General features: G+C 47.4%; 1 protein-coding gene across 2 annotated transcripts in view; it reads left to right on the top strand.

Moving 5' to 3' along the window:
• Positions 1 to 27,670, top strand: part of KIF15 (kinesin family member 15) — a 428,798-nt gene that overhangs the window by 232,425 nt on the left and 168,703 nt on the right. For both annotated transcript variants that reach the window (XM_029589694.1, XM_029589695.1), the window contains exons 19-21: positions 7,930 to 8,035; positions 9,136 to 9,301; positions 14,170 to 14,320. In XM_029589694.1, coding sequence (XP_029445554.1) covers positions 7,930 to 8,035; positions 9,136 to 9,301; positions 14,170 to 14,320 — 423 coding nt within the window. The remainder of the gene's footprint in view (positions 1 to 7,929; positions 8,036 to 9,135; positions 9,302 to 14,169; positions 14,321 to 27,670) is intronic.

Raw genomic sequence — 27,670 nt, 5'->3', positions numbered from 1 at the left:
TTCTTTGTGGTTTTTAGACGGGTGTATTTTGTAGGTGGGACTTGAAGGGTTCCTTTATAAGCTTCTCTGATGGGTCTTTCGGACGAGCAATGCAATGCATGCAATTTGAAGAGAGTATCGAGCGGTAGGTGAAGAGAACTGTGCGTGCGGGGAACGAGGGTGCGCCTGGCACTGCCGCACTCTTTCTAACGCGGCATAACTGTATCGACCTGATAGTAGGGTGCCACCCACAGCCTCTCAGTCTTACTCTGTCTCCAGCAGATGGTGCAGGTGCAGAAGCCACAGCTTCTGGGATCCCTAAGGGAGAAAGTTTTGGCAGTTTAGTTAGCCAGGATCTTATTCTTTGTGTTTACTTTCTTCGGGGTCTTTTTAAATTATAGTGTAAAAAAAAAAAAGTCCCTCATTGAGAGAGCCTCCCAGGGAGGTGAAAGGTTCTGAGGGGACCATCCCCTCGACCCTTAGCAGCGGCCTCGACCCTTAGCAGCGGCCCCCCTGGTCGAGGCCGCTGCTAAGGGTCGAGGACCCGGCCCCTTTTGGTTAGTAGTGAGGGGGTGACACCGGGGAGCCAGGTTCACTCACCCCCACTGGAGCAGGAGTCCAGTACCTGGGACAGCGACGGGCAAGTAAAAAAAAAGTGTGTTACTTCACAGGTCCGTGCGTGCCGACTCTCCACTACCTCGTTTGCAGGTTTTTTTTTGTCTTGGGCTGTACCTTTATTTCAGCTTTCTGGTGGTGGTCGGCGGAGGGGGAAGAATGCCCCGAGGGTCTTCGTGCGGCTCGGCGCGCGAAGATATTTGTTCAAACTGCGTGTCGGGCGGTGAGGGGCCGTTCGATCCCGGTCGGGAGGCCGGGCTCAGACGCCGCGTTCGTCGGTGCATGCTGGGCCAAGTGCAACAGGCAGTGCAGAGCCGTTCCCGCTCAGAGCGGGAACGGCAGCCATTTTAGATTCTTTCAGGGAGGCCACACGGTCAGCAATGGGGGATGGCCCGATGCCTCCCGCGCTCTCTCCACAACAGCGGCCATACGGGGGGCGCTCCAGGGGGAGCTGCCTCTCCCTGGCAGGAGGATAGCCCGGGAGAGGCATCCTCTTCATCAGAATCATGTTTTTAGTCAGACTTTGTGTTACTGCTGCACAAAGTCCTTAAACACAAGGTCCTTAAAGCCAAGAAGGCAGGGAAGAAGTTGGCTCCTGGGATGCTGGGGCTGCAGCCAAAGTCGTAGAAGCAGCGGAAAAGGGATAGGTCCCAGAGGGACTCGGACCCACCCAAAGATAAACGACCTTTGCGGTCTGTCCCTCAGGAGTCTGACATGGAGTCCACGTCTCAGGATGAGACTGATCCACTGGTAAGGCCCCTGGGGTGGGCCGATGAGGCGGATGTGGAGGTGCCGGCTCAGCCTGGTACCGGCAAAAGAACTCCAGTGGTGGAAGGTGATGACCCGAAGGTGGTACGGCTCTTTAAGAAGGATGAGCTGGCACCGCTCATCCCGGCCATTCTTTAGGAGCTCGGCTTAGATGCTCCGCCGGTGAAGTCCCAGCCGGGCACCAAAATGGATCCGGTTTTGTTGGGCCTCAGAGGTCCGGTAGCTTTCCAGTTCCACTTTTCGGCGACGGATCTCCTATTCTGGGAATGGGACACTCCAGATTTGGGCCTGAAGGTTAGTAAGCCATGGACAGGCTATATCCTCTTCCCGAGGACGCTTTGGAGCTTCTCAGACTACCTAGAGTGGACGCAGTGGTGTCGGCTGTGACTAAGAGGTCGACTATTCCAGTCACGGGGGCTACAGCCCTTAAGGACGTACAAGATAGGAAACTAGAGCTTCAGCTTAAGAAGGTCTTTGATGTCTCTGCTCTGGGCGTCCGCGCAGCTATATGTAGTAATTTTGCCCTGTGGGCGGGCCTGCACTGGGCTCAGCAACTCCAGGCCAATGCCGATATCTCAGAAGAAGCTGCTCAAGCAAATCGTTTGGAGGTGGTGATCGCTTTCAGCGCAGATGCGCTGTATGATCTTTTGCGCATGTCGGCCAGATCCATGGTCTCCGTGGTTTCCGCGCGCCGTCTCCTTTGGCTTCGGAATTGGGCGGCGGATGGTTCTTCCAAGGCCCACCTTGGCTCCCTTCCGTTCAAGGGAAAGTTGTTGTTCGGCAAGCAGTTGGATGATCTGATGCAATCCCTCGTAGAAAACAAGGCGCTTAAACTGCCTGAGGACAGGCCTCGGCCTCGGAGTTCCTTTTCCAATAGGTCCCGGTTCCGGGGGAACAGGAAGTCTCGTCCAGTGAGGTCTTCTGGGTCGTCTTACCGTACAAACTCATCCCGGCAGCCGTCTTGGCCTCAGTCCTTTCGTGGCAGAAGATTTGGGAAACAAAGTGGCCCTCCATCGGGAACAGGGGCTAAGACTTCCCAATGAAATTCGTCCGCTCCATTCCTCTCTGCAAGTTCCTCACCCGGTGCCAAATGTGGGAGCCAGATTGGCGCTATTTGTCGAGGGTCCTCACCGTGATAAGTCAAGGTTACGCTTTAGATTTTGTACAGATTCCTGCAGACAAGTTCCTCGTCTCACCTTGCGAGTACCGGGAGAAGCGAGTGGCGGTGCAGGGAACCCTACAAAGCCTGCAGGACTTGGGGTCGATAATCCCTGTACCTCCCGAGCAACAACGCAAAGGCAGATACTCCATTTACTTCATAGTCCCCAAAAAGGAGGGGACATTCAGGCCAATATTAGACTTGAAGTGGGTCAACAGGTGTCTTCGGATACCGCGCTTCAAAATGGAGATGATTCGGTCGGTTGTCGCCTCAGTTCAGCCAGACGAATTCCTGGCCTCTCTGGATCTCACAGAAGCATATCTCCATATAGGCATCCAACCATTCTACCAGAGGTTTCTTAGGTTCTGCATTCTGGGCAGGCACTCAATTCAGAGCTCTCCCTTTCGGGCTCGCTACCGCTCCTTGCACGTTCACCAAGGTGATGGTGGTGGTGGCGGCACAGCTCCAGAGAGAGGGTTTCCTGGTGCATCCCTACTTGGACGATTGGCTGATTCGGGTGAAGTCTGAGCTGCAGTGTCAGACGGTAGTCACCAGGGTCCTTCAGCTCTTGCGCTCTCTCGGATGGGTGGTCAACCTTGCCAAGAGTCGTTTGACTCCTACTCAGTCCTTGGAGTTTCTGGGAGTGCTGTTCGACACTAGGCAGGGCAAGGTATTTCTCACCAAGGAACAAGTGGTCAAGCTACAGAGTCAGGTGAGGCACCTATTGTCCCTACAGATGCCTCAGGTACGGGATTACCTGAAGGTCTTGGGTTCCATGGCGTCCACACTAGCTTTGGTTCCCTGGGCCTTCGCTCATCTGCGTCCTTTGCAATCAGCATTGCTGTCCCGCTGGAGCCAGTGTCAGAACAATTCCATCTACTGCTTCCGCTCACGGACCAGGTGAGAGCCAGTCTCCACTGGTGGCTGGTATCGGATCATCTGACGTGTGGAGTGTCCCTGGTCATGCCAGACTTGGACGGTAGTCACCACAGACGCCAGTCTCTCCGGATGGGGAGCGGTCTGTCTTGGATGGTTGGTGCAGGGACAGTGGTCAAGGGCACAATCTGTGGTCCAACAATCACCTGGAGACCAGGGCGGTGGCTCTGGCTCTGCAATCCTTCCTCCCGCTTCTTTGGGGGAAGGCGGTCAGAGTCTTGTCGGACAATGCAACTACAGTGGCATACATCAATCGCCAGGGCGGGACAAGGAGTAGCTAGTGGCGACGGAGGCATGACATTTGATGAGCTGGGCGGAGCGGAATCTCAGCAACATTGCGGTGTCTCACATTGCCAGGGTACACAACATTCAGGCAGACTTTCTCAGCCGGCACAATCTAGATCCCGGAGAATGGGAGCTAACCGAGGAAGCGTTTCAACTCATCTGCGAAAGGTGGGGCATACTACACATGGACCTAATGGCCACCTTCCAGAACGCAAAGGCTCCATGATTCTACAGCCGGCGCAGAGAGAGAGAGGGGCCGAAGAGTCGATGCGCTAGTGCTTCCCTGGCCCACAAATGTGTTAACTGTACGTGTTCCCTCCCTGGCCCCTGATCGGCAAGGTGCTTCGGCGCATAGAACTTCATCTGACGGACGTGATTCTGGTGGCGCTGGAGTGGCCACGGCGTCCGTGGTTCGTGGACCTACTCCATTTGGCGGTCGAGCCGCCCCTTCGCTTTCGAGAGCCCACGGCTCTTCTTCATCAAGGCCCTGTCTGTTTGGAGGAAGCAGATCACTTCTGTCTCGCAGCATGGCTTTTGAAAGGCAACGCTTGAAAAATAAAGGGTATTCTGATGCGGTGGCAGCCATGTTGTTGAGGTCTAGGAAACAGTCTATGTCCTTAGCCTACTTTCGGGTCTGGACGATGTTTGAAGACTGGTGTGGGGATCGCAGAGTGGATCCCACGAGGGCTTCAGTGTCCGATATCCTAGCTTTTCTTCAGGTAGGTTTCTCTAAAGGTCTCTCTTGTAGTACCCTTCGGGTCCAGGAGGTGGCCCTAAGTTGTCTGAGGTAAGGTTCACGGGGTGTCTTTGGCATTACACCTAGATGTAGTGCGTTTTCTTTTGGGGGCTAAGCATTTCCGTCCCCCGTTTGCCATCCTTGTCCGTCCTGGAACCTTAATTGGGTGCTTTCGGCCTTATGTTCGCCGCCTTTTGAGCCTATCAAGTGGGCGACGCTGAAGGATCTTACGCTAAAAGTGGTGTTCCTAATTGCGATTACTTCGGCTAGGCGAGTATCTGAATTCAGGCTCTGTCATGCAGAGAGCCGTTTTTGCAGATCTCGGACTCGGGGGTATCCTTGAGGACTGTTCCTTCCTTTCTGCCTAATGTGGTGTCTTCTTTCCACTTGAATCAGTCGGTTGAGCTTCCCTCCTTTCCAGAAAGGGAGCGGGCGGATCCTATGGCGAGGGATTTACGGAAACTGGATGTTCGCAGGGTCCTGCTCCGATATGTTGAGGTTACGAATCCCTTCCGTGTCTCTGACCATCTCTTTGTCTTGTGTAATAGTCCAAAGAGGGGAGGTGCAGCTTCGAAAACCACGATCGCTCGCTGGCTCAAGGAGGCCATTGGATCTATATACTTACTGCGGGGGAAACCTGTTCCCGTGGGCCTTCGGGCTCATTCTACGCGGTCTCAGGCCGCTTCTTGGGCGGAATCTTCTCAGGTGTCGCCTCAGGAAATTTGCAGGGCGGCTACTTGAAAGTCGTTGCATACTTTTGCAAGACATTACCATTTGGATGTCCAAGCCTCGTCTTCGGGTGGTTTTGGTGAGGGAGTGCTCCAAGCGGGACTCTCTGGTTCCCACCCTCGGTAAGTTGGCTCTGGTACATCCCAGGTGTCTGGACTGATCCGGGTACGTACAGGGAAAGGAAAATTAGTTTCTTACCTGATAAATTTCGTTCCTGTAGTACCACGGATCAGTCCAGGGACCCGCCCGTGTCTGTGTGTACTCTGAAGTAACGGAGAGTCCGCTCGTGGATTCATTTTCCTTGATATTCATTATATTATCGTTCATTCCTTTGGTTCTGCGAGTTCTGTTCCAGTTGGGGGTTTCAACTTGGCCTTGTTTAGGCAAAATATAGTTAGGTAGTTTGGTTGGTTGTTCCATTATGCTTTGACATTACGTAAGACTGAGAGGCTGTGGGTGGCACCCTGCTATATGTGGCAGAGCCAGTCAAATCTTGCTCTGTCTCCATCTGCTGGTGCGGAGGCAAAACCCAGGTGTCTGGACTGATCCGTGGTACTACAGGAACGAAAATTATCAGGTAAGAAACTAATTTTCCTTTTGCGATCCTGGAATCGTGGTTGTCTTGGCCACTGCCGAGAGTGCCGCATCCACCTTATGCGTTTTAAGGCGGTTCATATGTTCCAACAAAGGATAAAGCTTCGCTGTCACTCTCCCAAACTTCAAGCCTGCCTTTGGGAAGTCCCACTCCCAGCTAATGAGCTTCTGAATCTTAGTTATAGGGAAATCACTAGGCGGTCTCTGCAGACCATCCAGGACTGTGTTGATGCCCTCATCAGATTCTTCCTGAGCCAACTTCACCCCCAATTCCTCCAACACCTGAAGAATAAGAGACTGCAGCTCCTCTTTCTTAAACAGACTGACCACCTGAAGGTCATCTCAATCAGCCCTGGATCCCTCAGTGAGGTCCAGATCATCCTTGCTCCCATCCAGTTCTGGGTTCTGTTCCGCATCCGGGTCCCCTTCCGGATCCGCAGCTGGGAGAGGACGCCACATCCCCTTGTGGCTCATCTGAGTCATCCAGATCTGAGATCTCACTCTGCACATGCGGCACGGAACCCTGATGTTTGTCAGTACGCCCAGAGGACCCCCCTGAGGCCACCAGAGGTCTCTTGGGACGGACCTGAAGTCCTCTCTTTGGGTCTCCATTTACTTGCCTTCCTTGCCAGAAAGGCCTCATGCATGAGCAAGACAAACTCAGGGGGAAAAACCCTGCAGGCCCTCAGACGCACCCTCAGGACTACTGGGATTTGACTCTGCTCCCCCTCACAACCATTCTTGAGATCCTGCCCCGCAGGGGGGAAAGGTGGAGGGGAATCACCGGGTTGCCGGCCTGTTGGCAACCCTGACTGCGATTCCCCCTCAGGAGCAACGGGAACAGGGACCCCCTCCTTGGTCCCTGCTGAGCAAGGGGCCGATCTGGCATTAGGACCCTTAGCAGAGGGTCCCCCCACCTCCCAGGCAGAACCTGTGCACAGAGAGGGAATTCAAGCACGCTGACCAAATCCTGCAGGCCTCCACATGCAGCTTATCTGCTATCCAGTCCGTTCACACTTGAACTGCAGCGAACACAGGCTTCATTTCTACTTTCTCAGTAAAAATATAGCTTTAGAAAAAGCAGATGCAAATGACTATAATTTGGACCTATTGCAAGTTTCAAAGTGAAAATATATGCATGCAGATTTTGTCCTAATGCAACAGTTTGAAAGTTATACAACCGCCACCTCTCCCTTTCCCAAAAAAAGTTGAGTATAGTCAATTGTCCAGTCTAAGAACACTAAATGATGTCTTTTCTTTCACATACTGAGTTGTAAATTGGATATAATAGTTTCTGACCATTAAGGGCATAAGTTTGTAACATCCTGCATAAGTTATTCCATTTTTGAAAGCAAATTTATGCTTGTAAGTTCTTTTAAAATTGCCTTGGCAAAACTACTTGCACACGCATACACCTGTTATTTGCTGCTGAAAGTTTGTCATGAAAATGCACATGCATGTTTTGTAAAATCAAAAAGTACGTACACTAATGAAAACACCTAGACTCTGCCTCCTGGTCCACCTCTTCCAAATACAGATAAAATTGCAATCATGTAGGTCTTATGACCCACGCTTTTACCCGAGTATTGGGCTGGCAATTTTATAAAAAGACATTTATGTGGGTAAGCAGAATGTCTTTTAAAATTACCCTCTAGATCTGTCATTGCTGTTTGTTACCCATGCTAAGCAAGATATCTCACATAATATGGACTTGTGCTGTGAGCAGATAGAAAACATTTTTGAGTAACAGTTAATGCAAAATTGTACATGTAAGATCATATACAGTAAAAGTATATATACAAACATTTTCATGCTCATATTTTTGTAGGGAATGTACAAGACAGGATGTATAGTGGCTATAGAAATCTATACCACCTTCCAAAGTGTTTCCTTTTGTTCTTTTAAAGTCTTTGTGCTATTATACATTTTAATGTAATTTTGCATATTTATCTTCTAAATAGTGACAAATAAGACAACTATGTTCATACTAATTTGTGAAGAGTACCAGACAATGTACTGTACATACATTATAGGATTTAGTTTGTAAGAGAACTCAGTTCATTTTTCCTATGTATCAGAAGGAAGAAAATCATATGTTTACCTTTTTAACTATTTCTCTTTTCTGAAGCTGTGCTCATCAGAAAGAGCTAACAGGAGCAAGGAGCAGCAAGATAATTTTGAGCAGATTAAAGCTGTTGAAAAGCAACTTCAGGACACACTAAGCAAAAACGATAGTAAGTTGCAATATTATGAGACCTGAACCTTTTCTTGCTCAGTTTAATTATGTGAATGGTTATATCTGATTTTTATTTTTGTATTTAAATAACTTGATATAACTGCTCTGAAATAATTATGGCTCAATTTGTACAAACTATACAGCAAGTCTAAAAAAAAAATGTAATTTTAATTTTGATTTCTTATTTGGGTAGAACTTCTGGGCTTTCTTTGAAATAACTAATGGAGGGCATACTCTTCTGTACAAGCAAGTGGGAAGGGAGGGGAGACAGCTTGGCAAGAATCTAATGTGCTGTATTGTTGCAGCCATATAGCATATTCCCTTTTTTTGAATATATCTGGGCCTAGTTCTTGATGCGTGATGCATCCCTCATTCTGAACAGCCATAGCACCAATGCACTGCTTTGGGATCAGAATGTCATTACCCTGGATTTGGGCCACTGACATAATGATGCCAGTTAATTGATATACAGGCAAGGAGCCCAAAAGATTTCACACAAAGATGATGGGTGTCAATGCATTGAAATACAAGCCACAAATCAGACTGCTAAAACATAAGTCCTTTTGCCATTGTGTCCAGGCACCAAAAAGTTAGATGATCTTTCTGGCATTAAAAGCACAAATGATTTTGCATTTGTGCTAGAATTCCGTGCATTTTCATAAGAACACTGATGCCATGCTTCGACTGTCGAGCCCAGCATCCTGCCTCCAACAGTGGCCAGTTTGGGTCACAAGTACTAGATCCTAAAAAGTAGATCTATTTCTTATTGCTTACTCCAGGAATAAGCACTGGCTTTCAACTTACTGGTTAATATCTGTTTCCTTGTACGTAGCTGGATCTGTCCAGACAGTGGTTAAGCCTCCCTTCCAGCAGGTGGAGACAGACCAAAACTGTAAGGACGTCCCCCTTAAGGAGAGACCCTATACTATAACCCCTTCAGTATTCATCTGTCTCCAGCAGGTGTAGCAGCTCCCCTTCGGTTCTCTGCCTTAGGCTAGTCAGCCTTCTCGTTTCTTCGGTCTTGTGTGATATGTGAACCTTGTCAGTTTTCCACGGATAAGGCATATATTTAGACTAAAATTTTGATATTCTTGTCAGTATTGAAGAGTGAAGTCCATGACTTGCGTGTCGTCCTCCAGTCTGCGGACAAGGAGCTGAGTGCTGTGAAGTTGGAGTATAACCTGTTTAAAGAAAAGCAAGACAAGGAGATGGGTCAGCTCTCAGACAGACACATGAATGTGCAGCTGCAACTTGACAGTATCCGGTATGCCTGTAGCTCACCCTGAGGAGCAGTTTGCTTACTTTTCAATGTGATGTAAAGCACAGGATGCTTCTAGATCTAAACTACTGGGGCAGTTGCCATCTGAACCAATAGTAAAATTGCAGTGGTGGAGCTAAGTTTGTTAAAGGATTGAAAATCAAGTCTTTTCTGCATAGTACAATGGATCCAACCTGCAGGAAGACACTCCACGTGAAATTTATAAAACATATGTTTAAATTTCACATGAAGGAAAAGTGCTATTCTCCAGATTTCATCCATTGTATCCTGCAGAAAATGAAACAATTTTGCATTCAGTGCTTGCTTTAACTGAATACTTGGCCTGGTGCCTACATAAGTTAATTCATGTCTATATAGACACAGATGTTTAAGAAGATGAACTCTTCATGGAATTCAAAGATTCACATTAGCCTGTCTAATCTCTGAACAAGCAAGTCTGAAACACTTCTGTATAAATATAGTCCAGCATTTCCTACTGTGTGTTTTTTTGGGTTTCCATAATAAGGGTACTGATTTTTGAAGATTACTGTTGATTTAAAACGTAAAGATCTGTAATAGGATAGTTGCTTGGTTTGAAACTGTCTTGACCAACAGAATTTTTAATTTCCTAGCATGTAGCCATATGGACTCCCCTGCTAGCAGATGGAGACGAAGTCAGGTTTCAAAGCTGACGTCACCCTAGATAAACCCCTGCAGTGACCTCAGCCATTCAGTATCTCTCCATCTCCTAGCAGATGTGGATTGTGCCTTCCCTATCGGGAACACACAGTACTCTTTAGAAAAGGAAATTTTACCTTTAAATTGGGGAAAGATCGAGCCCCGCTCTCCCGCGATGATACCTAATGATCTCTCCCAGTTGAGAATTCCTAAGGCGATTTCAGAGATCCCTTGGAGGTCAGATTAGCCAGTTCTCGGTGTGGACTTTGCTGCTGAAGCAGCTGAAAGGCAGTGGATACAGGAAGTCGAGCGTGGCGGTGACGGCCTATGCCCTCTCCCCCCACAGCTGAGACAGTCTCTGTACTCAGCTGGTAAGTGCTGATCCCAGGTAAGTAAAGAACTCATCTGATTCAGAGATGTGGAAGGGCTTTAGTAAGTCTTTCCTCTGGTCTCCTTGCTCGTCGTGCTGTACCGGCAACATTCCTGATCCCGTTAGGGCAAGGGAAGGGGCTTTCCGTGCGGGTTGAGGGGCCCCCTGATGGGCTAGGCCCCACTTCACTCATGGACACTCCACATGGCAGGCCGCGGTGGCGCCATCTTGCTCGCGGTTTGGTGCGGCACAATTTCCCCTATTGACAGTCTGTACATGTGGTACGGGCTAGCCCTGATATGTGCCTAATGCGCGCATAAGTACACGCATACATTCGCGCAGAGCCACTTATACTTAAGCACGTCAGAGCAGATTTGTGCGCGCTCGAGCTCAGGTGCTAACCGGCTGAACACACAAGCTGCTGTCAACAAAGAAGCACAAGCGATACTCCGTTTGTGCTGCCTGCTATATTAGGGCTGCACAGTCTGACCTAGAATCCTTCCTGTGTCAGCACTGTGAGGAAGCTCAGGGAGGGCTGGACTCTCAGAATTTCTCCAAGCCCGGCCCCTCCCAGTTGTAGGAAGGGTCAGCCATGACCTTATCTGGTAGCACCCCGGATCCGAGCAATCCCGGGGCTGTGTCCTCCCGGGAGAGGGCATTTCAGCGGCCCCTACCTCAGTTCCTCCTGGGATAGGTATGGATTTGGCGACCTTTTCTTGAGTGGAATTCTTTCAGGGCCTTCAAGCCTTTGTTCAGGCACAGTCAGTGCTGCCCCTGCCTGGTCTGAGCCCCAGCTAGGAAGGCCTCGTCCTCCCAGCCCTATCAGCATGCCTTGGGACATGCCTCACCTCACCAAGGCATTCCTGACAGGGATCCAGATACCACAGACAACAATGGGGATGCAGCCTCATTGGAGGATGGGGAAATCCCTCCAGGCCTGGAGCCATACTGAACCATGCTATGGCTTTTCCACAGGGATGATTGCCGGTCCTGGTCTCTCAGACGCTGAAGACTCTGGGAGTTCCTGGCATGGACCCTATGTTGGAACCAAAGAGGAATCCCATCCTGGTGTCTCTAAGGAAAGCCTCTTGCTATTTCCTGATGCTGGAAGTCATCCTTGAGTGGGATGCCCCGGAAGCCAGTTTTAAAAATGTCTGGCCCTGTACCCTCTGGACCCGGTGGCCAAAGAACGCCTGCATTTTTCAAAAGTGGACGTCCTGGTCTGTGCCGTCTTGAAGCAAACAACTATTCCAGTAGAGAGAGGAGCAGCCTTAAAGGATGCACTCGATAGGTGGTAGGAGTCCATCCTTAAGCAAGCCTTTGACGCGACAGCAATGAGACTGCAGATCGCTTCCTGTTGTGCCCTGGTGTCTTGATCGTATTTGCTTCTCTCAAGAGAAGCAGATAGCTCAGGGGTGCATTCCAGACAGGTGATGGAGCCTGCCGTGGCCTTCCTAGCGGATGCAAGTTCTGACCTAGTGCGTACCTCAGCCAGTGGAATAGCCTCAGTGGGGCAGCCAGAAGACAGCTTTTCCTATAATGTAGCAGATGGACTCAGGACCAATGGGTATAGTATATTCCTGATAGCAGTTGGAGACTGATCAGATTTCAATCTGACGTCAGTCCTAGTACATATACCCCTGCAGGAAGTGCAGCTCTTCAGTATTTTCCATCTCCATAACAGTTAGGACTCTATGCACGCTAGTACAGCGTTAGAGCAATTTTACCAAAGAAAACCAAATTAAGAAGAAATCTTACCTCTACAGACGAGCCCCACTCTCCTGCGGTAACACCCGTTGGGTCCCTCCCCCAGTTGAGATTTCCCGAGGTGATTTCCGCGATCCCTCGGAGGTAAGCCTTGGTCCAGTGGCCGACCCTCGGTGGGGACCTAGCTCCCAACATCGGGTGCGGCTGAGAGGCAGCGGGTGCAACCTCGAGCGCAGTGGTGAAGGTATTTTCCCTCTCCCCCTGCAGCCGGAGACCGCCCGGAATGAAACCGGGAAGCGCCGAGATAAGCTAAGGTAGAAATTATTTAAAAGTCTCCGGTCTCCGAAGCTCGAGGAGACGCACAGGTCACCAACTCTGTTTTGTTTTACTGTCTGGCCCTTGAGAGGGCTCGCCTAATGAAGCGTGGATATTTGGCAGCTGTAATCGCCACCTTGCTCCGCACGTGGAAGTTCTTGGCGTCCCTGGCATATGTGTGGATTTGGAGAATATTTGAGGCCTGGTGTGAGGAATGCAGGGTGCCCCCTCAGATGATCAAGATCCCCCATGATTCTGGAAATCTTATAGGACAGCCTGCACAAAGACTGTCCCTCAACTCCTTGAAGGTCCAGGTGGCAGCTCTCTTCTGTTTGAGGTGAGGTGAATGGAGCCCGCCTGTTGACACATACGGACTTGGCCCGTTTCCTAAAAGGAGTTAAACACCTCCGACCACCCTTAAAGAGGCCAATCCCCTGATGGAACCACAATCTAGTATTGGACTTTTTTGCAGGGCCTTCCTTTCAGCCTCTGCACGCTCTGTCTCTACACCTGTTAACGCTGTAGACTGTATTCTTGGTGGCGATATGCTTGGCTCGTCGCATCTCTGAATTACAGGCACTGTCATGTTGGGAGCCGTTCCTCCAGTTGACTCCAGGAATGTTGCAACTTCGCACTATCCCTTCCTTCTTGCCAAAGGTAGTCTCGAAGTTTCATTTGAACCAGTTCATTTCCTTACTGTCTCTAGATAGACGCAAGGGCTCAGAAGACTACCGCCTCCTATGCCATTTAAACATCAGGCTGTTAGTACGGTATGTAAAACATACAGAACCGGTGCACAAAACGGACCACATGTTTGTTCTTCGCGGTGAAAGGAAACAAGGCGAAGCAGCTTCACGATCTACCATAGATCGCTGGATCAAGGAAGTGATCATGGGAGCTTATGTAGAGGCAGGGAAACCTTTACCCCTTCAGGTTAAAGCTCATTCCACTAGGGCCCAGGCAGTATCCTGGGTGGAAACTAAGCTACTGTCTCCCGTCGACATCTGCCGAGCAGCGACGTGGTCTTCCTTGCACACCTCCTCCAGTCCCGAGAAGATGCAACCTTTGCGAGGGCAGTGCTAACCAGACTACGGGCAGCCTCCTGCCTGGTTTGGGAATAGCTTTTGTACATCCTATTGGTCCTGAGTCCATCTGGCTACACCCTAGAAAATAGAGAAATTACTTACCTGATTTCGTTTTCCTTAGTGTAGACAGTTGGACTCATCATTCTGCCCATGGTTGCCCATGAACAGTGCCAAGGAATTGCGCATGAATCTCGATCCCAAAGAGGTTATGGGTAAGCAATCACCCTATCCCTAGATCTGGGCACCTGTAATATTGCTGGGATTCAGCGCTTATGTTTGGTTGAGTACAGTTACGGTCACCAGTTTTAATCAAGTTTTTAATCAAGTTCTTAATCGAGTTATTAAATTGTATTCAAGTTTTTCAGTAGTATGTCCACAATAGCTTTTGAATGGCTGAGGTCACTGCAGGGATCTAGGGTGACATCAGCTTTGAAACCTGACTCCATCTCCATCTGCTAGCAGGGGAGCACATAACCTATTGGTCCTGAGTCCATCTGTCTACATTAAGGAAAATGAAATTATCAGGTAAGTGATTTCTCCATTTCCTAGAAATTATATTCTGTAGGTCCAAATTGAGCAGAATTGAAATATACATAAGTTCAAGAAATGTTTTCAGTTATTCAGGACTCCTTTAGTTCTACCTCTTTAATGAAGTGGTTCAATTAGTTTTTGACGTGACAGCTTTGTCTTTTAACATTAATGTTTTGATGTGATTAAAGGCTAGAACATGAAAATCTACTAGAAGAGAGAAGATTTTTGCAGGACTCATATGATAATCTGGAAGAAGTAATGAAGTTTGAGACAGATCAACTGAAACAACAGATCCAAGATAGCAAACAAGAAAAGGAAGCACTGAAAGCAGAACTAAATGTAAGAGAATCTGCTTGGCTTAAAATTAAACCTGCCAGTTACGAATGTGACTGTTCAGTCAGGGTGGTCTTACATTCTACCGAGAAGAGAGGCTGAATTAGCCATGAAATGTGAGTGATGTAATCAGTTCCTGTTCATACTCTGATCAGTCCAGACTCCTGGGTTTTTTCCTCCCTTCCAGCAGATGGAGACTGAAAGTGTTACTGACATTGCCATATAACTTGTTATGCCATCTGCAGTTCCTCAATATTTCTTTATTTCCAGCAGATGATAGAGGTGCAAATCATGCAGTCTGGGGGGGGGGGGGGGGGGGGGGGGGGAAGATAGCAAGAAAGGCTGAATTAGCCGTGGAACGTGGGTGTTGTAATCAGACGGCGCTGAGCAGACTCTTTCCTAGCTTATGGTGCTTTTGCTCTACTGAGCTTGCATGGGAGTTCACACTTGGGCATGTTTCGTGATACTCAGTCTTTTTTTTTTTTTTTTTTTTCGAGCTGCTGCACAGACATCTCTCTCTCTCTATGATACTTTGAGTTATCCCAGGACAAGCAGGATGCTAGTCCTCACATATGGGTGATGTCACCGAACGGAGCCCAGCGTGGGAAACCTTTCTGTCAAAGTTTCTAGAAACTTTTGACTGGCCCTGAGAGGCCACTGAGCATGCCCAGCATGCCATGATATTCTCTGCCACAGGTGTCTCTCTTCAGTCTTCGCTTTTCCGCGCTGCCTCACGCATCGCGGGACTGGAGCCATTGCGTTCTTCGCGAGTTCTTGTGTGACTAAAACTTAGAATTCTCAATTTCTCGATATTCTCTCTCATAAGGTCTCTCACGGGGTTTTTCTCGCCAGCTGGTGAGTACAAAAAAAAGTTTAAAACCTGGCTCTTCAAGCAAGCGTTCCAATCTCCAGAATGTAACTAAGCGCCCTATCCTGATTGAACTTGGAATATTTTGTTTTACAGTTAATAATATGCAACGTATATCCTGCTAATCATCGTCATTTTAATTTAATTTACGATTAATTCAAGTTTAACCTACAAATTGTTAATGGTTCATTGTTATTTATTGATATTTATTGTTATTGTTTAATGTTCTTTGTAAAAAACCTCGGTCTTAACTCCCAGACCAGGGCAATTCTGTTAGTTTCATGTAAACCGGACTGATTTGTATTGTATACAGGAATTCCGGTATATAAAAATTAAAAATAAATAAATACTGTTCACATTGATTTCTCATTTTTTCATTCTCACGAATTCACATTCATCGACGGCCGTCAATCCCAAAATGGCGACAGGATTCAAAAAGTGCCCTGTTTGTAATAGAAATATGTCGATAAACGATCCACATTTGGAGTGTGTTCTCTGCCTCGGAGAGAAACACGATGTGAGTACGTGTCCCAAATGTGCCGAAATGACAGTAAAAGGACGGAAGGCCAGGCAAGAGAAGATGGAACATTTGTTCCAACTACAGTTAATTCCCTCTCCTTCCAAGTCATCGAGGTCGTCTCCGGCTGGAGCAACCAAACGAGCACTAGTTAAAAAGCCGCATCCGGACGGATCCGGTGATTGCCCGTCCTCACCATTGTCGGTGTTATCTACAAAGTCGGTGGACCATCAAAAACCTAAGCATCGCCATCGCCGGCCGTCTTCCTCCACATCAATGCTGAAGCGGCCCAGAGAACAGGAAACACCGGCACCTTCCGCGCCTGGGCCCTCGTCTACGCCGATTCCAAGCACAACTCCAACTACGTCGCAGGATGTTTCCTTACCGCCACTGCTTACAACTTCGATGACTACATCAGTTGTACAGACGGAATTGTCTATTTTAATAAGACAAGCGGTCCTCCAGGCTCTTCAAGAGCAAGTTGTCCTGGCGATTCCACCGATGCCGATACCTCTAGCATCGATGCCGATGCCTCCAGCATTGATGCCGGTAATAATACCAATGCTGGTGGGTACACCGATGACGGCGCCTTCATCGACACCAAACACATCTATCGATTCGATCACAACTATGCCGAGACTATGGACATCATCGACATCGATTTTTGCCCATATTCCATCGGGCCCGTTGATGACGTTTCCTATTCCATCGACGTCGATGACTTCTATAACACTTCCGTCGATGACAGCATCGAGGATACCATCGAGGCAACCTTTACTTGAACCACCAGAAGTGCAAGATGAGGCTTTCTATCGGCACCTCTTACAAAGGTATCAAGATGTAATCGATGCTCTACCATCTACGAGGCCACAGGACACTTCTGCAGCATTTTCCATCGATGATCCACAGTCAGGCCCCTCAGGCCTTCACGTCCCAAAACCTAAAGAAACACCAAAATCTCCTTACAGAGAAGATTCTGAGGATTCTTGGGATGAGCAACACTCTCAATTTTCTTCAGAAGAGTTTATGTCTGACCCTTCTTCTCCAGATCAGAGAAATAAGTCACCCCCAGAGAATCTGTCATTCTCCTCATTCATCCAAAGCATGGCTGACTCGATTCCATTCAAGCTCACAGCAGAGGAAGACACCAGGGCACAAACCCTTGAGGTTTTACAGTTTGACCCACCCAAACAAGTACTGGCAGTGCCAGTCCATGAGGTCCTATTAGATCTTCAAAAACAAATTTGGGAACATCCATCTTCTGTTCCTGCAGTGAACAAGCGTGTGGACACTACTTACATAGTCCAGCCAGCCCCAGGCTATCAGAAACAGCAATTACCACACCAGTCTGTGGTAGTGGAGTCTGCACAGAAAAAATCCAAACATCTGCGCCCACACTCATCGACCCTCACCTGGTAGGGACCATAGATTCCTGCTTCTGTTTGTGCTTCTGTTTGTGCTTCTGTTTGTGCTACTGCTCTCCAAGCCCAGGATCCAGGGCTTGGATTGAGATTTCTCCTGTACCCAGCCCTCCATTGGACCCTCTCCTCCTCCTCCACCTCGTGGCTGTTAACCCCTCCCCCAGCTGGAAGACGTCCCTGAAACTAAACGAATCCACCTTTAAATCCACCTTTAAATCCACAGCTGGCCCCCTTCTGTGGAATTCATTGCCCACAGATCTCAGACTGGAACCTTGCCTCCCAACTTTTAGGAAAAGACTTAAGACTTGGTTATTCAAGCAAGCTTTCCAAGACACAATTTAATGACACAATCCAAGGACACAACCCAAGGACTCCTCAAAACATTCAGCCATTAATCATGCCATTTGTACATAACTTGTAATGTGACTTGTATATCGTTTAACCATTTATTCTTTCCTTTTTCTTCCTCTTCACCAAGTTCTGCCACCCTTGTTAATTGTAACTGTACTTTCGGTCACCTGAGTTCTAGTTTGATGTATTTAATGCACTCCCGTTTCATGTAAACCAGCAAGATATGTTCTCATGATTGCCGGTATATAAAAACCTTAAATAAATAAATAAATAAATAAAAAATAAATCTCTGTGCTGGATATTAAGACTCATATTGATGACATCACTGAAGCGCGACTAAGAAGAGAGTCAACTATAAAAGTCAAACTAGGCTAGGCGTCACGCGCCGAAGGAGCGCGACAAAGGGGCCTGCCCCTTTGTGTGCCCCTTCATGTGTACCTGAGCCCAAGGTGTCCCCCTACAGAACATACCGGTGACACCCCAACCTTTAGTCCTCCAAACACCACGCAGACCCAACAGGCTCAAGGACCCGCACTGCCTAACCAACCCAGCTCCCTCTGAAACCGGCTTGACTCACCTCAGGACTACTACTTCTCATAAGTTGGTAACCACTGTTATAAGTTGTAACTACTGTACTGTAACTATTTGTCAACCTCCATTTGAACTTACTTACTCTGCTAATATTACTGGTACCTCTATTACCTACAGTTCCCTCCCTATTCTCCCCCCCTTTCTGCTCACCAGCATCTTAGCCACCACCCTCACTATTCACTACCCTCAGCTTTTCCCTGCACACCCAAACTCAGCAACCGCACCCCACTTCACGTCCAGGCATGATCATGGAATCATACCCCATCCCGCGCATCCACCTCCCACTCTCTAGACACCGACCCCTCAACATGCTCTATCCCCCCCCCCACCCCGTAAATCCCTAATCCCCCATCCTTATCTCTCCTCTGACTCAACTCCTCGGACTTACCACTCTATCCATAATCCTCTTCAATGCTCAATCCCTGTCCAAAAAGACACCCATTCTTAACAACCTCCTCATCGACTGCAAGCCCGACATCTGTGCAGTCACAGAGACCTGGCTCAAAGAATCAGACACCGTTCTTATTAACCAACTCCCCACCTCCTCCTACGAATTCTTCTCGATCCACAGACCCAAAAAAAGAGGAGGCGGCCTCTTGCTTGCAGCCAAGAAATACTTAAAGCTCAAACCTATTCCCATAGCCACTCCACCCAGGCTAGAAATAGGCCTCTTCAGGTCAGACACCTTGCAAATCTGCTTGATTTATGCACCTCCCACATACTTAGAAACCAACCCCTCCCCCCTAATCGAATTTATTATCGATTGGATAAAACCCGACATCCCTACATTTATCCTTGGAGATTTCAATCTCCATGTTGACTCTCTCCCTCAATCGGCTGCATGCGAATCCTTACTACAGTCTCTACACGCCTTTGGTTTCCATCAAATCATAACCTCTCCCACCCACAAAGCGGGACACACTCTAGATCTAATATTTGTCAATTCAGCGTACGTGCCACCAACCAACCATCCTCCACCCCTATACCATGGTCTGACCACTTTCTGATAGAAGGTCTCTTCTCTATCAACACCACTCCCCCTAACAACAATAATAACAGTAAGACCATAACTTACAATAAACCCTGCCCCAGTGCGGACCTAGCGAATGCTCTAACCACCGCACTATCCAATCTAAACTGCTCTGACCCAGACTCAGCCCTAGCATCCTGGAATAACACCACACGCGACATCGCCAATAAACTCTGTCCAGTCTCCAAAAATGTTATAAGAAACTCCCCAAAACCCACCAACCCATGGTACACCACAGAACTGAGAACCCTAAAATCTACTCTTAGGCAAAAGGAAAGACAATGGCGAAAAGACCAAACCCCGCAGAACTCCGCAGCATACAAATCAGTTCTCCACAGCTACAGACTCTCCACCCAAAAACACAAACGAGATTATTACGCTAAAAAAATCCATGACTACAGATTCAACCCCAAAACACTCTTTTCCTACGTCTCTGGCCTCACGACTCCTATCCCTCCCACTACACCTGAATTCGATGACTCCGCCAAATGCGAGGAACTAGCCAAGTTTCCAAATCATGGAAAAACTGGTAAACACCCAACTATCCAACTACCTAGAGGACCACAGTATTCTGTCCCCAAACCAATATGGTTTTCGCAAAGCAGCAAGCACCGAAACGCTACTAATTTCACTCATGGACTACCTACTCTCTGGTATTGATAAAGGCCAAGCATATTTACTAATCCTCCTTGACTTCTCGGCGGCCTTTGACACCGTCAACCACGCCCTTCTTCTAAAACAGCTGGCAAACATTGGTTTAACAGGTGCCACACTAAACTGGTTCAAAACATTTCTAGAAAACAGAGGATACAGAGTCAAAATTCATAATAAAGAATCCCAATACCACCCTTCTAATAGAGGAGTGCCGCAAGGATCATCACTTTCACCCACCCTTTTCAATGTCTACCTGCTACCACTCTGCCAACTACTTACAAAATTAAGCTTGAAACATTTCCTTTTTGTAGACGACGTACAGATCGTAATCCCTATAAAAGAATCAATCTCAAAAACAATGGAATACTGGGACAGTTGCCTATTAGAAATTAAACTTCTCCTCAACAGTCTAAACCTTGTATTCAATGCTTCGAAAACAGAATTCCTGCTCATATCACCGGAAAACAATAACACACTTCCTAAACCACCCACACTCCTTCAAACAACCCACGTAAGAGACTTAGGAGCCATCCTAGACAATCGTCTCAACCTCAAAACATTCATTAACCAAACCACCAAAGATTGCTTCTACAAATTACATATCCTGAAAATAATAAAACCGCTGTTTCACACTCAGGACTTCAGAACAATCTTGCAAGCAATAATCTTTTCCAAACTAGATTATTGCAACTCATTACTATTAGGCCTCCCAGCTTCTTACACCAAACCTTTACAAATGGTTCAGAACTCTGCAGCCAGAGTCCTTACAAATTCCAGGAAAATTGACCACATTTCACCTATTCTCAAAAACCTCCATTGGCTTCCGATCCACTATAGAATCATGTACAAAACCATTAACATCATTTTCAAAATTATCAACCAACACACGCAACTCGACCTACAAATACCACTTAAAAAATTCACCTCCGCCAGGCCTATCAGGGAACACTACAAAGAGTCACTCCAAATTCCAAAGGCCAAAACCTACCAACATAAATCCTTGAGTCTCGGAGCCTTCTCATCAGCAGGTCCAGCTCTCTGGAACTCGATCCCACCTGATTTGAGACAAGAGCCATGCTCTTTAACATTTAGGAAAAGACTAAAAACTTGGCTTTTCAAAAAAGCATTTCCAAGCCTTGAATAAAACCTCCTCTCACCAGCACTAACTCGTATGCAATAATGGAATGTAAACACGAATCAACCAACCTCAAACCCTCTCTCACTAATTCCTGCTGAATATTTATCATACTATTACCATTCACAACTGTCATATTTATTCATTTGATTACCTATGTACTGTTTCATAGTCTTATTTTTTCACTTGCTATTCTAATGTATCAATAGGCTGAAATGTAAATATTGTGCTGTTCAATTTCTCCCCTTCCATCCCAAGTTTATTTTCCTTGTTTTTTTTGTAACTTTCCCTCTCCCTTTTTCTGATTCACTGTATTTAAAGTTCAAGGTTCTTATTGAAAATATTGTTTTTTACGTTACGTTATGCTTTACACTCCTTGTTATTTGTAAACCGGGTTGATGTGATGCCTATCATGAAACTCGGTATAACAAAAACAATAAATAAATAAATAATAAATAAGTTCTTCTTCAACAAAATTGCAACGCTCCTAAAGAGATTCCCCCCTTCTTCGAACAGTCTCACACCTACCCTGACCATTCCCTCTTCCCCCTCCCAACCCCCTTCCCCCTCCCAACCCTTAATGCCTACTCTTAACTTTACCTCCACCATAGAAACTCAACCCTCAGTGCCCACCCTTGACTTCACCTCCACCATAGAAATCAAACCATTTTCAAAAAACTCAAACCCTCTTACCACCCTGAAGACCTTATACCCTCCAAAGCACTTCTAACCATACCCAATACAATAGCTAAAGCCGTAGCAGATATTATCAACTGCTCGATTGCACACGGATCTGTTCCAGATGCACTCAAACACGCAGTGGTCAAACCCCTCCTTAAGAAACCTTCGCTCGACCCCAAAGACCCTGCTAACTTCCGCCCAATATCCAACCTCCCCTTCATTGCCAAGCTTTTGGAAAGAATGGTTAACTTCCAACTCATGAACTATCTAGAAGACCACCAGATCCTCCACCCAGCACAATTTGGTTTTAGGAAACACTTCAACACTGAATCCCTTCTGCTCTCCCTTTCCGACCACCTCCTCAGAGGCATGGGTCAAGGCCATAGTTACCTCCTTGCCCTCCTCGACATTTCATCAGCCTTCGACACTATCAGCCACCACCATCTAATAACTCGCCTGGAACTCATTGGCATCTCAGACCTAGCCCTTTCCTGGTTTAAATCCTTTCTCTCAAACAGAAAGTTCTCAGTCAAAATCGGGAACTCCACATCCACACCACAACCCCTCCAACAGGGAGTCCCCCAAGGCTCATCTCTCTCATCCACCCTTTTCAATATTTACATCACCCCCCTCTGCCAACTCCTCTCTGATCTCCATCTCAAGTTCTACCTCTACGCTGATGATGTTCAGATCATCATCCCCATCCAGAACTCCATCTCTGACGCACTAGAACATTGGGAGAAATGCCTTACCGCCATCAACTCCCTGCTCACCAACCTACACCTCGCCCTCAACACGAACAAAACTGAACTTCTACTCATCTCACCTCACGCTGCCCCTGCACCTCCGCCATCTGGTACCTCCAAACTCCACCTCCTCTCACACAACCAGCCGTGAGAGACCTTGGAGTTCTCCTTGACCACCAACTAAGCATGAAGAACTACATAAACTCCATTCTCAAAGCCTGTTTTTTCAAACTCAACGTACTTAAAAAAAACTCAGACCCCTTCTTCACACCCAAGACTTTCGTACAGTCATACAGGCCACCATATCATCCAAATTAGACTACTGTAATGCTCTTCTTCTAGGACTCCCTTACTCTTCCATCAAACCTCTACAAATGTTACAACATGCCACAGCGAGACTCATTGCAAACTCTCGTAAATACGACCACATCACCCCTATACTCGGAGACCTTCACTGGCTCCCCATAGCCTCTCGTATTATCTACAAAACACTCACCATAATGCATAAAGCAATTTACACCCACAACTCCAACTGGCTAGACCTACCCTTCACAACCACCCAGTCCAATCGACCGACTAGAACGACCAATAAAGGCACCCTAGTTGTGCCCTCCCTTAAAGCAGCCCATCTCACCTCTACACGTGACCGTGCTCTTTCCATAGCAGGTCCCACTCACTGGAACACACTGCCGCCCGACCTACGCCTTGAACCATGTATGAACAACTTCAAAAAGAAATTGAAAACATGGTTGTTCAAACATGCCTACCCAGAATAAAAACTCACACCTCCTCCAATAAAAAAAAAAAAATAGACCACATTGCATCTGTTCCATCTTCCTCATACTGAGGAACCATATGTTGTTATCCTCTCTCCTTGTTCACACCGAGGAACCATGTTAATGTTACTGTTATTTCTCGTCTATCCTATTTAATTATTTACCCTCCTCCCAGTTTCTAATTCCCTGTTAAAATGTAACTTCCATACTTTACCAGTTTTGATGTAAACCGGCATGATGTCCACAACTAATGCCGGTATATAAAATGTTTAAATAAATAAATAAATAAGGTCTATCAGAGTTCTATGTTAAACACCAAGATTTCTGCCTACCAGCTGTACATCACTCAATACCAGAGGAACCTCTGGAAACAAATGGAAGAATTTGTTACTTCCCTACCCACACAATTCCAAGAACCAGCACAAACTGTAATCAACAAGGGCCTGGAGGCGGGCAAACACGAGGTGAGAGCAGTCTACGACAATTTTGAGACTGCCTCCAGAACAGCAGCAGCTGGGATCACTGCCCATAGATGGGCCTGGCTCAAGGCATCTGACCTCAGGACTGAAGTCCAAGAAAAACTTGTGGATCTGCCTTGTCTGGGTGACATTCTCTTCGGGGACAAGATTCAGGAAGCTGTACAACAGCTTAAAGACCACACTGAGACCCTACGTCAGTTGTCTCAAACCCCACAGGAACCTGCTACTCAGTCTTCTTGTCGTCCTCTGCGAAGAGAAACCAGACGTCCTTATTACAGGCCACGCAGATACTACCCTCCACACTTCTAGGGGTAGGTCTACCAGACCACAGCAACGATCCCAGGCCAGACAAGCTAGGCCTGCTCGTCCACAACCTCCTGCGCAGACAAGCCCTGCGACAGGCTTTTGAAACACAGACCAGAGGACAAATCCAATCTTTCAATCCCAAGCCAAATCTACCAGTAGGCGGAAGAGTATCTCACTTTTACACAAATTGGCAAAACATAACATCAGACCAATGGGTACTCTCCATAGTCTCTCGAGGCTACAAACTAAATTTCATCTCAATTCCTCCAGAATTTCCACCAACTTCCTGCCCAAAACAAAATTCTCAACTTCATCAGTTACAAATAGAATTATCCACCCTTCTGAGAGCCAGGGCCATACAACCAGTACCCCGGTCACAGCAGGGCAGAGGATTCTACTCCAGATATTTCCTCATTCCAAAGAAAACCGGAGGCCTACGTCCCATCCTAGACCTCAGAAACCTCAACAAATGTCTGAAGAAAAAAAAGTTCAGGATGGTTTCTCTAGGCACCATGCTTCCACTTCTTCAAAGCAGGAGATTGGCTTTGTTCTCTGGATCTTCAAGACGCTTACGCTCACTTACCAATATTCCCTCCTCATCGCAAGTACCTGCGCTTCATGGTGGGCCATCAACATTTCCAGTACAGAGTTCTACCTTTTGGACTGGCATCTGTTCCCAGGGTCTTCACCAAATGTCTGGCAGTAATAGCAGGACAATTGCATAAAGAAGGTGTCCATGTCTTCCCATATCTAGATGACTGGCTCACCTTAAACCACCAATTCGACCACCTGTCCCAGAGTGGGATCTGAATTTGGTATTAACAAGACTCATGTGCTCTCCTTTTGAACCCATAGATTCTTGTGATCTTAAATTTCTCACTTGGAAAACTATCTTCCTCATAGCCATTACATCAGCTAGAAGGGTTAGTGAGTTTACAAGCACTTGTAACATGTCCACCCTATACTAAGTTCCTACATGACAAAGTGGTTCTCCGTACACATCCAAAATTCCTTCCCAAAGTAGTTACGGAATTCCACTTGAATCAATCCATACATTTACCCACATTCTTTCCAAGGCCTCATTCCCATCCAGGAGAAACAGCCTTGCATACCTTGGACTGCAAGCGTGCACTAGCCTTTTATATAGACCGCACTGCAGTTCAAAGACAATCCACACAGCTCTTTGTATCCTACGATCCAAACAAACCAGGTAAAGCAGTGGGTAAACATACTCTATCCAATTGGCTAGCAGATTGCATACAGTTTTGCTATGAAAAAGCAGGCCTTCCTATCCAAGGGCGAGTAAAGGCACATTCAGTAAGAGCAATGTCAACTTCAGTAGCACAGTATCGTTCAGTGCCAATCCTTGACATATGTAAAGCAGCAACATGGACTTCTCTTCACACTTTTGCGGCTCATTACTGCTTAGACAAGCAGGGACGACAAGATTCTGCCTATGGACAATTTGTCTTAAAGAACTTGTTTCCAGTTTAATCCCAACTCCTTCTACGACCAACTTACTATGATCTTCGGCTGACTCATTTTCAACAACAATACTTCACTGTTGCTCCACCACGAATGACTCAGCCTCTAGCTTGCTATTCACCCATATGTGAGGACTAGCATTCTGCTTGTCCTGGGATAAAGCAAAATTGCTTACCTTGTAATAGGTGTTATCCCAGGACAGCAGGATGTAGTCCTCACAGAACCCACCCGCCACCCCGCGGAGTTGGGTCTCATAACTTTTATTATTTTATTTTTACTAACGCTTTTGCTACATACGAGACTGAAGAGAGACACCTGTGGCAGAGAATATCATGGCATGCTGGGCATGCTCAGTGGCTTCTCAGGGCCAGTCAAAAGTTTCTAGAAACTTTGACAGGTTTCCCGCGCTGGGCTCCGTTCGGTGACGTCACCCATATGTGAGGACTACATCCTGCTGTCCTGGGATAACACCTATTACAAGGTAAGCAATTTTGCTATATTTTGATTCAACTTGTTTTAAGCTGCCTCAGCAGCCCTGCAACAATACATTTCAGTGCTATTGGGCGGAGGGGGGGAAATCAGTTTTCAAGTCCTGTTCCAAGAAGACCGTAACCAGCAGTTTCAAAGACTGCGCGTGTGGCCAGAAGATGTTTTAAGTGTCTGGGGACAGATCTTGATGCAGCTTCCTGCTACATTTATGACTGGATGTTACAGGGCCTGGAAGATGGAGGATCTTTGTAGATTAGTGAAAAGCTGGAATCATTCCTCCTCTTGGAGTGGGACCTTATTGGGACCTCTTGGAGTGGGACCTTATTGGACTCCTTCCATTGATGCCGAGAGGTCGCGCGGAGCCTCTTGATATGCTCCCTCTCACCATTCCTCTTGCTAGCTCTTCAAAGGATCGCGGGAACAGTAATAGATCCTCTGTGATTTCACTGCTCTCCCGGATATGGGAGTTCTCTGCCTCCTCGGCATGGGGAAAGCAGGCTGAGCATAGTTGGAGATCTCTGTAAACATAGACACCGGGCACCGGCGGCTGCTGAACTGCCACTGAAGTGACACCGCCCATCAGAGGCCCCATCCTCCAAATCCCCCAGGAGTTCCAGGTGTTCCCCCACCTATATCGGTGCCGGGCACCATGCCACCTCAGAGACAAAGTGCCGGTGACACCTCATCCCCCTCCCTCATTCCTGGCCACTCCAGACTTTCAGGAGGAGCTGGACTGCAGGGTGGCGCTCAAGGCACTTCAGATCGTTGAGCTGCTGGTGCCACCGGCTACCATACTGGTGCCAGAACCTCCGCTGTCTATTTTAGCACCTCTGCTGGAGTGTCTGGATGTCCTTTCAGGCGCTCTACCTACACAACGGTACCCAAGGAGCCTTCAGTTCCCCAACAGCCACTGATGTCCCCCACCAGGAGCGATCCTGATCTTCAGGTCCTCAGAGGAGGAAGATACGGCCACGTGTTTCCCAGACCAGAGTTCCCGAAGCCCTGCTGGGTCCTTCCAGCCTCCAGTCCCCTTAATGCCAGGGGAACAGTCTATTATCACGGTGCCCTTGAGGCCTTCACCCAGGACTGATGCCCCTCACAGGCATAAAGTGAACTACCTTTCCAATAGAGTGGGGGGGGGGGGGCACCACTGTTAAGACGGGAAGATAGACTGGCAAAAGATAGGTAATTACTGAAGTTTTACTGAAGATGGACCCAAATTACTTCACTTCAGCGGGTTTAAGAGGTTGTCTGGGATGGTTACACCTTCAAATGTTCTCATCCTATCTCAGATGCTTTTATTGTTTCCCCTTGGCACTCTGCCCTGAAAAGAGGTGGTGAGGTCCACGATCAATCGTCTTTTCTTAGAAGCGGTTGTGCTGGTCCTGATGGCACAGTGGGGCCAGGGTCAGAATTTGATTTACCTCATGGTTCTCAAGAAGGGTTCATTTTGTCCTATTCTGGATTTTGAAGTAGGTCAACAGCACTTTGAATGTGGTGCTTCAGAATGGAAACCTTAAAGTCTGTTATAGTGGCGGTGAGATGGAAAGAATACCCAATATCCCCTTATGGCAGAGTTTCCCAACCCTCTCCTGGAGGCACACCTATCCAATTGGGGTTCATTGTATACAAATCTATTTCATGCATATTCATTATAGATATCCTGAACACCCAATTGGTTAGGTATGCCTCCAGGAGAAGTTTGGGAAACACTGCCTTAAGGGAAGGGCATCCAAGCTATCTTTGATTTGCAGTGCTGGGAGGTCACTTTCAGTTTCAGGCACTTCCCTTTGGGTTGGCCATTGCTCTAGGACCTTTTCCAAAGTG

This window comes from Rhinatrema bivittatum, chromosome 2, assembly GCF_901001135.1.
Source record: "Rhinatrema bivittatum chromosome 2, aRhiBiv1.1, whole genome shotgun sequence".
NCBI lineage: Eukaryota > Metazoa > Chordata > Amphibia > Gymnophiona > Rhinatrematidae > Rhinatrema > Rhinatrema bivittatum.
This window is presented reverse-complemented; position numbering and strand designations above follow the sequence as displayed.